Source organism: Falco naumanni, chromosome 4 (genome assembly GCF_017639655.2).
Source record: "Falco naumanni isolate bFalNau1 chromosome 4, bFalNau1.pat, whole genome shotgun sequence".
Classification (NCBI taxonomy): Eukaryota; Metazoa; Chordata; class Aves; order Falconiformes; family Falconidae; genus Falco; species Falco naumanni.
In genome coordinates this window covers 110765985-110778570 of record NC_054057.1, presented here as the reverse complement: position 1 = coordinate 110778570, position 12586 = coordinate 110765985, and the positions used below count along the sequence as shown (strand labels likewise).

General features: G+C 35.8%; 1 protein-coding gene across 1 annotated transcript in view; it reads left to right on the top strand.

Annotated features, from left to right (window-relative positions):
* Positions 1-12586, top strand: part of SLC6A11 (solute carrier family 6 member 11) — a 106443-nt gene that overhangs the window by 25842 nt on the left and 68015 nt on the right. The window contains exon 6 of the mRNA XM_040592396.1: positions 3702-3834. Within this exon, the coding sequence (XP_040448330.1) occupies positions 3702-3834 (133 nt within the window). The remainder of the gene's footprint in view (positions 1-3701; positions 3835-12586) is intronic.

The window sequence follows — 12586 nt, the reverse complement described above, 5'->3', positions numbered from 1 at the left end:
AATTTGAAAATAAAAATTAGAACCTTTCTAAGCAAGACAAAAATCTTTAGGTTGCCTCTGCTTGTCTTGTGATTTTTCTCTCAATCTGATTGTGAAGTTCAAACTGAACTTGGACCAATCTCTTTCTAACCTGCATCTTTAAATCAATATAGTAATATTAAAAAAAAAAATCAATTGCAGCTATAAACTGAAAATTATAGGTAATATACACTTGTGTGTTACTGTAGAACGGTTGGATATGTATAGTCTCACAACAAAACTGTGATTTCCATATTGCTGGTATATAGTATATAGATGTGCTGACCATACATTGTGCTATGTGCCAACAGGCTAATAATATGCTGCTTTCTTTTCATAGGGTTGAAAAAGGTCAGAGTGTTTACTCTACAACCATGTTTTCTTGATATTAGTAGCTGCATTTGTCAAAACTCTTCCTCCTTAATCCTGCTAGGGCAGAAATCTTGCTGGTGGGTCAAGATAGTTAGTCTGGTAGGCTTTGCATGGAAACACTGGTGCCCAGATGAGGAACAGGAAAGCCAAGATATTTGTTGGCTAGTTCTTTTCCATGACAGTAATTTATAGTTTAAGGCTTTTTAGTCCATCTATAAAATGTTTTTGGTTAAAAAGAGACTTTTTAGTACCTGCAATCAAAATAGGTGTCTCTGCTACTTGTTCTTTGCTTTGCCATCAGGTTTCTGTGGTGAACTGTTCATTCTTAATGTGTCTTTCAACATGGTTATCCATAGCCTGTTGTCAGCACACACTCATTGGTATTTTGTTGCTTAGACCCTGTTTAATCATATTATACCACTTTTTTGTCTTGGCTCTTTTGTAAGTGACACCCTAATATTCAAGGTGAGCTAAGAATTCAAGGATTTCTTCTGCTTTTTGAATGAGAATTTATAAAGAGGGTGGGTGTCACCCTAAGTTGAATTCCACATGATATCATCTGGCAAATTGCTTAGATCAACTTGAATTTTAAGTATCTATTTAATCAGCCTTTCTGTAAAATTATGGCTCAGTGATGTTATTTTCAAATCTAGACTGTAGATACAAAATGTGTGCTTCCCGCTTTTGATTAAAACGTATCCTTCGTTAAAAGCTATACCTCTCTTCATTTTTGAACGCATTTTGATGACAGTTCTTCAGGTTCTTTGCAGGTCTTAGCTAGCTGAGGGTGTTCCATGATAGATCACTTCTCTCCCTAAGTCAGTGATAGCAGAAGCTTTGATGAATAAATCTAGTTACTGAGTGAGCAGAAAATGTGGATGAGGTGGCAGTAATTTTACATTTAAGCACGTGACACTTTATATTGCAAAGAGTTTGTGTAACCTCTCTCCCTCCTCTCTTTTTTTTTTTCTTAAATGTGGAAGGATTTTCTACCTCTCTGTTCATTGGAAAATGAGATGACAAACCTGAGGCTTTGGGGGTTTGGGGATTGTTTTTGTGTTTTTTCTTTAACCTATTAAATTTTGTCCTGCCTTAGCTAACAATAAACTTTTAGCACATATGTTGTAAATGGGTGTACGCCAGGGCCACAGCAGGAACAGCAGCTGCAGCTCTTGAAATGTGGGAAAGACAGAACAGGTTCTGCAGCATCTGTATGGCCATCTGAAAGTCTTGCTGAAAGTTACATCTTTTCATTTTCCCACCATACCACCAGCTGTTGATGTCTCCATCCTCCTACTCCATCATTAGTGGCAGGTGAAGGAACTTCCTTTCATCCTCATCAACCTTCTGCTAGTGAATAGCAGAAAGAACTAGATCAGATTCCTCCCCAGGTAGCCCCAACATTTATTCATTTTAGGCATGGCCTTGAGTTGCGTGATCATACTTTATATTTCCTGGATTGATCGCCTTGGCTAATGACTGAATCAAATGCAAAAGGAGGAATTATTTCCTATGGGTAATTATAGGTTGGATTTTTTTTAAAAAAAAAAATACTAAACTCAACCTAAATACATTTTATTGTATAACTATATGTTATATACTGTGTAACTATACGCACAGTCATGATGTACATAACAGTGATTATTATAGGGCTTTTAACTACATCAGAGTACCTGTGAAATTCAGGTCATTTGTTTTCAGTCATGATGTCTCTGGGAGGGGTGGTAGTGTAAGTCTGGGTTTCTGTGGTTGTATAGATACCAGGTAATACAGGTTTTAGAGAAAAGTTTGCTCGTGATAATTTGTGTAAAGTTGAATGATGGAAATTTTTATGTGTATATGTGCATACAGGTGTGCAAATATATTTATGGAAACACACATAAAATGAAATATAGAATCTCTATAGAGATTTCTTTAAGCTGATAAAAGGCATGAATGAGACTGCAATGAATTATTCTTTGTATATAATTAGTAAATGACTAACTGCTTACTTTGAAGTTGTTTAAAAATGATGAGGTGTTTCCAAATTTCTGAATATATAGAATTTAAATCCATATCAACTTCTGACCTCACATACCAGTTAAATCGTACTTCTAGATTCCTGAAAAAATAGTCTTGTAATTACCTTTTAAAAATCTAAAGATTACATTTTAATTAAATGGTTTATTTCAGGCTCAAGAGCAATTGAAAAATCTCAAGAGAATTCATGAAAATATTGAGCATTATAGGAATAAATTCTTACTCTTGCTTTTAACTTCTTCATCCATACAACTAGTAGTACCCATGTTTTATTTACAGGCTGCTAAATAATTTACATTTTGTTTAAACTGAATGTTTACTTAAAGTAAAAATAAAAAGTACAGTGCATCTCCCAAATAAAAGCATACTTTTTATTTTTAAAAAATCATTCTTGTGACTAAAATGCAAGCCCAGATTTCTGGAAACTAACACTGAAGCCTGGTTCTGCAGGTTTCCTGTGCGAATACCCGGAACTCACTTGATTTTTCTGTTCCCTGTTTCTTGTTGGGATAACAAGAAACTCCAAAACTTCTTCAGTCTTTCTCCTGTTTGCTAAGTTAGTCAACACTTTGGCTCTGAAGTGTGAGGTGCAAGGCGTAGGGATGTTCCTAAAATATACAATGACTTACCTTTTTAGAGCCAAGTAGCTACAATTTCAGATACAGTTTTCAAATAGTAAATGCAGTACATATTTTTGCTGATCACTTACCACAAAAAAGTTTGCTTGTACTATAGTAATGTTTTAAGATTAGTGTTTCCTAAATAAAATCCATCTGGAACATGTCATGATGTTTGACAGTATTGAAAATAATGTTCTAAAATGATAATTTCAGGTACAAAAAGAAATGTATGAAAAAAAATATTATGAGGTAAAAATAAAGGTTATAACTTTTTTCTGAGGGAAAAAAACCCCAACAACCCAGTAAAATTCAAAAAACACTAAGTGTTTTATTTGGGGCTTATATATGTCAGTTATTTATTCAAAGAAATTTGGGATTATTTTTTTTTTATTATTTTATACAAAAGCTATTTTCATTTTTTATTTTGTTACTGACCTGGAAAAATTAATCATTTGTTAATTTTTATGGAGATGTAAAATCCATTGAGAATACTGTATTTTTTTCCTTCTGGCTCTTCTATCTTAATATGGTACATTTTCAGAAGTCAGTAACTAGGAAAGTCTTCGGTTGAAGGTGATTTGGTTTTAGGCCAGTGTTTTATATGTAGTGCTGGTTTACTTCAATATTATTTTTTTTTCTTTTTTTTTTCTTTTTCCTTTCTTTTCTTGGAAGACGAAGGGTGCTAGCTATATCTGATGGAATTGAACATATTGGGAATCTTCGTTGGGAACTTGCACTGTGCCTCCTTGCTGCTTGGACTATCTGCTATTTTTGCATTTGGAAAGGAACAAAGTCTACTGGAAAGGTGAGGTTAAAATTCTGTGCATCAGCTCGATTATGATTGTCATGCTCCATACCTGTATTGTCATTTATATTTTTTTAAATCACAGCAGTAGAATTTCATGTGCACCTTGCATTGCTGAAACTAACTGTACTTGTGGGTGTATAAATTGTAATACTAGGTAACTAAGAATCAGTCTTACTTTGTATTGTTTTGTTCCTCTTGCTGGTCATGATTTGCTTTTTCCTTAATTCTGTTAGATGAAGCTGGTTGTTTATGTTTTGGTTCAAATTTGGCAAACTACAATACTGGCCAGTCTTCGAACCCTGAAATCGTAACTGGGTTGTGTTGATTCCTCTGCATGAAGTATCCAAAATTTGAATTTTGTCCCAAACAGAGAGGAGCTGAGACACTCAGTGACACAGGGAAATTACACACATAAACAGAGAGAATTTAGGAATATGAGCAACCTACAACAGATGTGAACAAATGTAAATGGAATTTTTAAAAAAGCAGAAATAATGAAAAAAAAACACAAAGACAGAGGGACATGTTAGGGAAAAAAATAAAAATATCTAATACTCACGACTTTCTGAGAGAATGCTACTCCATACTGGACACCCAGTAGAGAGAGACTATTTCACAGCCTAAGCCAGTCATAGCACGATGGAGAGATTGCCCCAGAGTAGCAGCAGATATAGTTCTGACTAGAATATATGATTAATCAACAAAACAGAGAGAGGAAAAGAGCCATAGTTCAGAGGTGGGGTGGGGTCTAAAAGAAGCACTGGTTTCTCATGTTGGAACCAAAGAATACATGGAAAAAAATTGGTTCGAAACATTTTGTGCATTTAATTTTCAATTGTTTATTAGTTTGGAAGTGTGGTTAGATTTTTTTTTTTTTTTAGTAGCCTACATTTATAAAGGAAATGTTTGAAATAGAGTGGTTTACTTATCTTTAATTTAGAAAATGTAAAAGTGAATATTTTCAGCTTTCTCAACCACACATCCTTCTCCCTATTAAATTTTTGACTGAAATTATTTGCTGAATTCTGTCTGTATTTGCCAACTTTTTCAGTCAATGTGGTACTGCATTTTTCATTTAAGTATTTGCACACACAGGTTTATGCATTCCTACTTTTACCAACTCACTGCAGGAAAAAAGCTAAGACTGTCAAGGGATACATGTAAGCCTGAATAGAGGAAAAAGGAGAAAAAACATAAAGAGAAATATAGAGAAGCAGAGGTGATACAAGGGAATGACAAGATAAATGTCCATATGTCTTTGAAGCATGTACTCCAGGGAGGTACAGAAGTGGTTTAGAGTTGTCTGAGGAGCTACAGCTGGCAGTGAAGAAATTAAACTGAGCAAAACTAATTTTCTGTTTTCCATCAGAAAGAAAGTCTGAAGATGGAGATCTATTCTACCATAGTGTAATCTGACCCAAGGGTGGAGGAAAAAACATGTACTATGAATGCATATGCGTGCGTGCATGCGAGGTTGTGCAAAAACTGCACTGTACTGAAGAAAAATAGCATTGGTAGAAATCGTTGGCTGATAGGGAGAAGCTCTAGTGATTTTGGAAAGGATGTATTTTACCTTTCTGCACCTCTGTTTTACAGTCAGATTTTTATTGTTCTTTATATACATATCACATGGGATTCCTTCAGCTTAAATCATTACCCCAAAAACAGATCTTGCATTTTGGGAGTAATGAAGGTGAAACTGACTTGTCTGACTTTTTTTTTTTCCCCTTTCTTTTTTTTTTTTCTTTCTTTTTTTTTTTTCCTAGCTAAAATCTCAACTTACTGGTAGGTGGAATAAATTTTATTTGTTGTTATTTCAGTGTGATTTTTGATAACCACCTTTCTGATGAGGTTAGGTGAAACAGCCTGAGGCAGAGATGCGTTTTGCCCATTTGAAATGGAATAAGCTTTCCAGCTAAGCAGAAATAACTAGCAGGTGTGCAACAGAAGTGCAAAGAAGATGGAATTAATACTCAGTATTCAGCTTTATAGGCCTCAGGTTTAAAAAGAATAGATCAGGGTCCTGTAAGAAGTAGACTCATCGTATATTTACATTATTTAATTTGGTTTAGCACAAGCAGCAATTGTGTTTCCAAACCCATGAGGAAGCAGGCTGGTAGATTTCTGTGTTCCTCGGGAGACACCATTGTATCCAGCAGCCTGCCTATGCAGAAGATCCATTGCTTCTCATGAAACGTGCAGTAAGGATCTTTCAAAGCCAATATTGATGATTTCTTTTTCCAGTTCTGTTCTTGTGATTAGTAAGGAAAGCTTCTTACTAGATGAATGTGTGATACTGCAGTTGGTTTCCAGTAATACGTTTTTTCCTGGACTTGAATTCACTGTTTGGATGTACTTAGAATTTTAATATTCTTATGCTTGCCACTTATTAGAGCCAAAGTCATTGTAAATCTGTGCCATCTCACTGTCTTCCCAGACCAGCTAAACAAAAACATAGAAGCCAAGTGTTGTGGATGCTACAAAGCATGGAAGTGCTCTGAAATATAGATGACAGAGCAGACTTCTGTGCTGCAGTTTCCATTTCTGATATATTGGCATTTAAATAGTACATATTTAAACTCATCCGACCATACTACTTCACACTAGATAGAATTCATTATATGCTCATTTCCAGGAAGCCTTTAGAATTGACTTCTAGATTTTTACCATAATGTTAAAAGTGTGTTTTAGGCTAGCCTGTTAATTTTGCTATACACTAGTTGGATTGAATAATTTCAATTAAATAACACGTTTATTCAAAGCAGAAAACTTCTTAAAGTTTTATCACCTTTGGAAACATTTTCAAAGGAAGATATCTGTGGGACAGAATAGCTAGAAAGAAAGAGGACAGGGGAAGCAGAAAAAGATACTATGGAGAAGGGGAGAGAGAGACTTGGCATCGTCATACAGCTATGTTCTGTGAAATATTCAATAGGTTGGCTTACTCTTTTCCTCTTTCTACTATGCATCCTAATGCATGATGAAAAAAGAAATCCGAGCCTTAAAAGCTGTCATAAAATAAAAACATCATTCCCCAACTAGCACTACCACAGAACTCATCTACTTAGATTATGAATATTTAATATTTTAAGATATAAAATACATTAAATCTAACAAACTTTAACTGCAAATGAAGTGCTTGTGACAGTGTTAACAAGAAGTTTCAAACCCTCTCATTACTGTTCTTGAAAGTCATTACTTCCTCACAAAACATATTAGTTTCCTATTCCAACAGAGGTGTAATATCAAAATAATTTCAGGTGGTTCTGGTGACTTTCAGGAGAATGCAGATTTGTGCCTTTTCTGAGGTTCGTGCCATTAACTATTCAATCTTAGGTCTGAAGTTGTAAGTATGCTAGCAACATTTAAAATGTTGCATATATACTAAAGACGGGATCTTTGAATGAGAAACTCAAAATCAAAAGGGGAAAATTAGACAATGTAATGTCATCATAATGTTATGTGTATCTTGAAAGTTGCTGAGTTTGATAATATCTGATAGCCATCTTATGAAGAAGTATTTTCACTAGAGAGCACCAAATATTTCCAAAGATGAGGTAAGAACTATGTAGAATGCTGAAGGAAGTTAATTTTCTAAACATTTAAAATATTGATCGAGACTCTGATTATTAGGACTTGGTTTAGTGTCTTGTTTTTCCAAGCTATTTTTGATTGCTAATTATTACAATTCTGAGCATTTCTGTCATGTATACACCTACATAGTTGCTCAGTCTTGCTAATTTTTGATCCTCAAATAAGAGTAATGAACTCTTCAAGTACCAGGTAACTGGTTCTTTTTTTGGATCTTGACTATCCTTTTATTAATTTGACAAAATGTCCTTGTACTTTAAACTTTGAGCAAAGGACACCAGAAATTCCTAATCTTTTTGTCCTAAATTGCTTGCTGAAGGAAGTAATCTTAATGCTTCCGTTTTTTTCTTCCTTTTTTTTTTCTTTTGTTTTGGTTTTTTTTTTTGGATGAGACTAAGGGAATTTTTCAGATAGTGATCACTCCTCTGAGCTCATAGTGACTCCTTGCTTCTAGCAACTGTTGCACAATTCCTTTTGAAGTGAGGAGGCCGGTAGATCTAGAGTTATATAAAGGTATTATGGTAATCTCAGTCTTATTCATCAGACCATTCCTTTTCTATTCAAGCATCTTGCTTACTTTTTAAATGCATCAGCACTTCTGTGTCTGGTACTGATATTGTTAGTTTGGAACCCTGAACCCTGTCTGGTACATGGATTCATAGAATCATGAAGTTATACGGGTTAGAAGGCATCTTGAGAAGTCACTTGTCCAGCCTCTTGGCCAAATAAAGATCAACACTGAACTCAGAATGTTTTGATTTTTTTTTTTTTGTGCTTTGACTGACTGCATTGTAAAAATCTCCAAGGACAGAGATTTTGCATGTCTTGGGGCAACCTATTTCAGTGCTTAATTGTCTTCATGATTTTTTTTCTTGTATTTTTTCTTACATGTAGGTTTGTTCCAATATTTAATTTTGTTACAGAATTATAATTTTTTTCCCTTGCTTAGCTTATTGTATTTCTGTCATCCACTCCTGATTAAAACACCTTTGTGTCATCTGCATTACTACATAGCATGAGTTTGCCTGCAGTTACTCATGCACATAAAATCACAGAATCATAGAATGGTTTGGGTTGGAAGGGACATTAAAGATCACCTCGTTCCAAGCCCCCTGCCATGGGCCACCCTCCACCAGCCCAGGTTGCTCCCAGCCCCGTCCAGCCTGGCCTTGGGCACTGCCAGGGATGGGGCACCCACAGCTGCTCTGGGCAGCCTCTGCCAGTGCCTCACCACCCTCACAGTAAAGAATTTCTTCCTGATAGCTCATCTAAATCTGCGCCTTTTCAGCTTAAAGCCGTTGCCCCTTGTCCTATCACTATCAGCCCTCGTAAAACATCCCTCCCCAGCTTTCTTGCAAGCCCCCTGGGGTACTGGCAGGTGCTACAAGGTCTCCCCGGAGCCTTCCCTTCTCCAGGCTGAGCAACGCCAACTCCCTCAGCCTGTCTGCACAGGAGCTGCTCCAGCCCTCTGGTCATCTTCACGGTGGTCCTCTGGGTTTGCTCCAACAAGTTTATGTCCTTCTTGGGGGGGGGCAGCGCTGAATGCAGTACTGCGGGTGGGCTCTAGGCTAAGTTAATAGCTGCATTTTTTTTTTCTTGAGTCTTTCTCTCCTAGTCAGCATCACTGGCCTATTCATGAATGGGAGTGGCAGCTAATTAGCACAGAATATGTCACACAGCCATGGGACAACTGACCAAACCTGCTCATTTCTTTGTGATATCATTGCACGATATGCTTCTGTTCTCTGTGCTGTGTAGAAGAGCTACTACTTCTGCTCAGTCTGTAAATCAGGAAGGTTGAATCAAAAGTGTTAAAAAGCTCTCTGCAGTCTTGCTAGTGTTTTCAAGTATCGTTATTAGAATGCAAGTATATGCTACACCCCTAGCTTTACATTTTAATTGTGATAAATTATGTTTGAAAGCAAGCAACAAAGAGAAAAGCAAAACTTTATAAAGGAAACTAATATAATGATGACAAAAAATTTGGATCTAAAGGCTGGTTTAGGCAGTGAGTATTTGATGTGTAATAAATGCCATAAACTGCCCCTTGTCCACATGCAATTTGCATTTCTTGGAAAATCAAGCTAAGACCTTTTCAGTTGTATTGCAAAGAGTTGGACCTAATCAACAAATAATGCAAAGTCTGCTAAAGACTTCAACAGGGTTGAAAGACTGCAAAAGGTTATTATGGGTAAACAATGCCAAAAAGTTTCCATCTTACAGTAAGCTGTAACTTACAATTTTGCTATATGAATTTATACCCTAAACCATTTTCTTTGCCATGTATTCTATTTTGATAGAATACATTATTAAATGATGGTTACAAAAGAGACAACAGAAAAACCTTGTTCCTTACAAAACAGTAAACTGCATTCAGATTTACAGTGCGTTCCAGTTCATTCTCTGAAACCTTTCCGTAAAGAAATTTGGGTGACAGCAATAAGTGTAATTATTTCTGATACAATTTGTCTGGGTAACACTAACTTGAAAAGGATCTGGATAGCTAGCGGAAAATTGCTTTTGGTCTGGGGAAACTTTTAGCAAACAAAAAATTGCCTGTTGTAAAACTATGGGTCAGTTTTTCTCATTTTATTACTCAAAGTCATCATTTTCTGATATGATATGAAGTGTTAGAAGAATATTAATGTCTACCTTCAAGTTTTTCGTGTCATTTAGTATTAGGATATCATACTGCTTGCGTGACCACTAAGACCAACACTTACATAGGTTTTGGATCTTTTTGGATTGAGTTCTCATTAATATCGTAAAGACTATACTTCTATTCTTTTGCCAGAGCCAATTCAAAATATTCTTCCACACTGTTTTGTACTTCTCCATTAGCAGCTGGACAATATGTGATGAGAAATCCTTCTCACATTGTTGCAGGATCATCTGGAAGGGGTCAAATCTCCTAAGTCTATTCTAATTTTTCTGAAACTATGTTTTTTTTTCATTTTTAATTTATGTTTCACAGATGTAGGCTTCAGTAATCAATGAATTTTATTCTGATTCTGACTTTTCAATCTTTTGATCCTTTCCTACTCTTTGTGTTGAGTTCCCTGAAGTTCAACGTTATCCTGATCTTAGAATGTCTTAACTTTATGCTCTCTCCGCTTGATATACTTTAAAACTGCAACAGAAGGAGAGGCTATTAAAAACAGAGGGTGGTGCTTAGAGGTAAGGTCAGGAGTGTTGTCCTAACTTGACACAAGAACGTGCAGAAAGCATCAACTTTTTCACAGGTATCAAGTGATTATAAAACAAACTAGAGGAGTAGACCCAGAGCTAAAAGGGTGTCCCCCCCTTTAAAAAGCTGTGGATGTTGCTCTAAAACAAATTTGCTTGTTCTTTTGGATCATAACCAACTTGGAAAATGTCTTGCATGCTGTCTCATCAGGCTTTGACCTGAAAACATGGTAGAATATGGTTCTGTTTTATCACTTGCTACCCTTTTTACTCTGTAGGTACTCTCTTACCCATAGCACAGAACGCATTGCTGAAAGGTATTGCTGTGTTCACGTCTCGGTGCTACATAAGAAAAAACTGATTTAGCTATTCTGTCTGCATAAACATGAGCTGCCTAAGATGCTTGATTAAATAGTCCTGCAAGCCAAAACCTAAAATAATAGATTAATGATTACACAGTATCTCCTCATGAAACATTTATGACTTCTCTCCTAATTTATCATTGAATAGCCTCATACTATCCATTGCATCTCTAAAAAGGATACTGTTTGGTTAAGAAAATAATTTGCAGTTCATCTTTGTAAACTATTAGAAATGACCTTGCAAGCTTTCTTAGTGATATAGCTAATGTATATAAACATAAAAATATGTGGCATTCTGATTTTTTCAGTAGTCACTTTCATTATTGATTCAAGTATTTTACTTTCTACCGTGACATCATTGCAAAAGTTATAAACACCTTAGCAAAGCAGAGAACTTTCTTAAAGGAGCAGCATTACTATTTTACCTATCATGAGTAAGCAGGATATTGGGTTGAATATGTGTGATGGCATAATTTGTGATTTTACTCTTACGCTATTGATATTTTTTTTTTCCTGTGTGTGCATAGTGTCTTCACCTGTGATTGTTCTCCATAGTTCTTTTCTGCTTAATGGTTCTGATGAGAGCCTGTCTTACTCTAAATGTTACATTTGGCAAACTTGGTTAGATTCCATGTAGACTCCCAGATTTTTCATGGTTTGAGTGTTTTATTTCAGCTTTACATGTAAAACTTAGGCAAGAGTCCTTAAAATGCACCTGGCAGCCTTACTAGCTGTGATCAATATGAGGATCTTAAGCTGGACTTCATGAAATTTATTTTGTAACTGCATGGCTTTTGTCCTTCCCAATGCTGCACTGTTCCTTATTACTTAGTTCCACTGATCTGTTTGATTTGCTGAGCTGAACACAGTGAAGGGCCATTTAAGTGTAAATTGTCAAGAAATGTTATGGAAGTCTATACTAATTCTATGTGTTAAAAGACCAGAGATAAGAGAAAACAGTAAGGCACAGCCTGTTTGATTGGGGCGCCTTGGCATAAGCCTATTAAGAATAATAAAAAATGGCTTGGTAAGTAGTTCTGACATTATTGTTAATATGTGAATGTGATGGGCAGGAAACAATCACTGAAAACTGTAAGACTATTTATAATGAATAAATAAGACGGCCAATGAAATGTACTAAAATATACTTAATTAGCATCCACATTTTAGCAAGGTTTAAATAAAGGTATAGGGCCCTTTTTTATTTTTTTTTTCACTCCATAGTGCTGCTGAAGACCTTCTGCCCCAGGCTGCAGTTCTGATAGACCTGAATAGTTCAGTACAAAATAGATGTCTGAGCTGTTGAGAGTTTATTCTAACTTATTTATTGAGAGTTTATTCTAACAAATCAAACTCCTTGCTATGCATTACTAGGGGAAAAAAAAAAAAAAGGCTGCAACCGTACTTAACATCTTATTATTACTTTTTCTTTAATATTACTGTTATTGAGGAAAACAGCAGAATTTATGTGAACAGTTTAAAATGCAAGATGTAAGCGTCAGGCTTTGGCTGGCTGAGTGTGGTGTCATCTCTCACTATTGAACTCTACACGTTCCACTCTTACCTCTTTTTATAGGTTGGCAGCGCTTCACTGTTCATCCCCCCCGGAC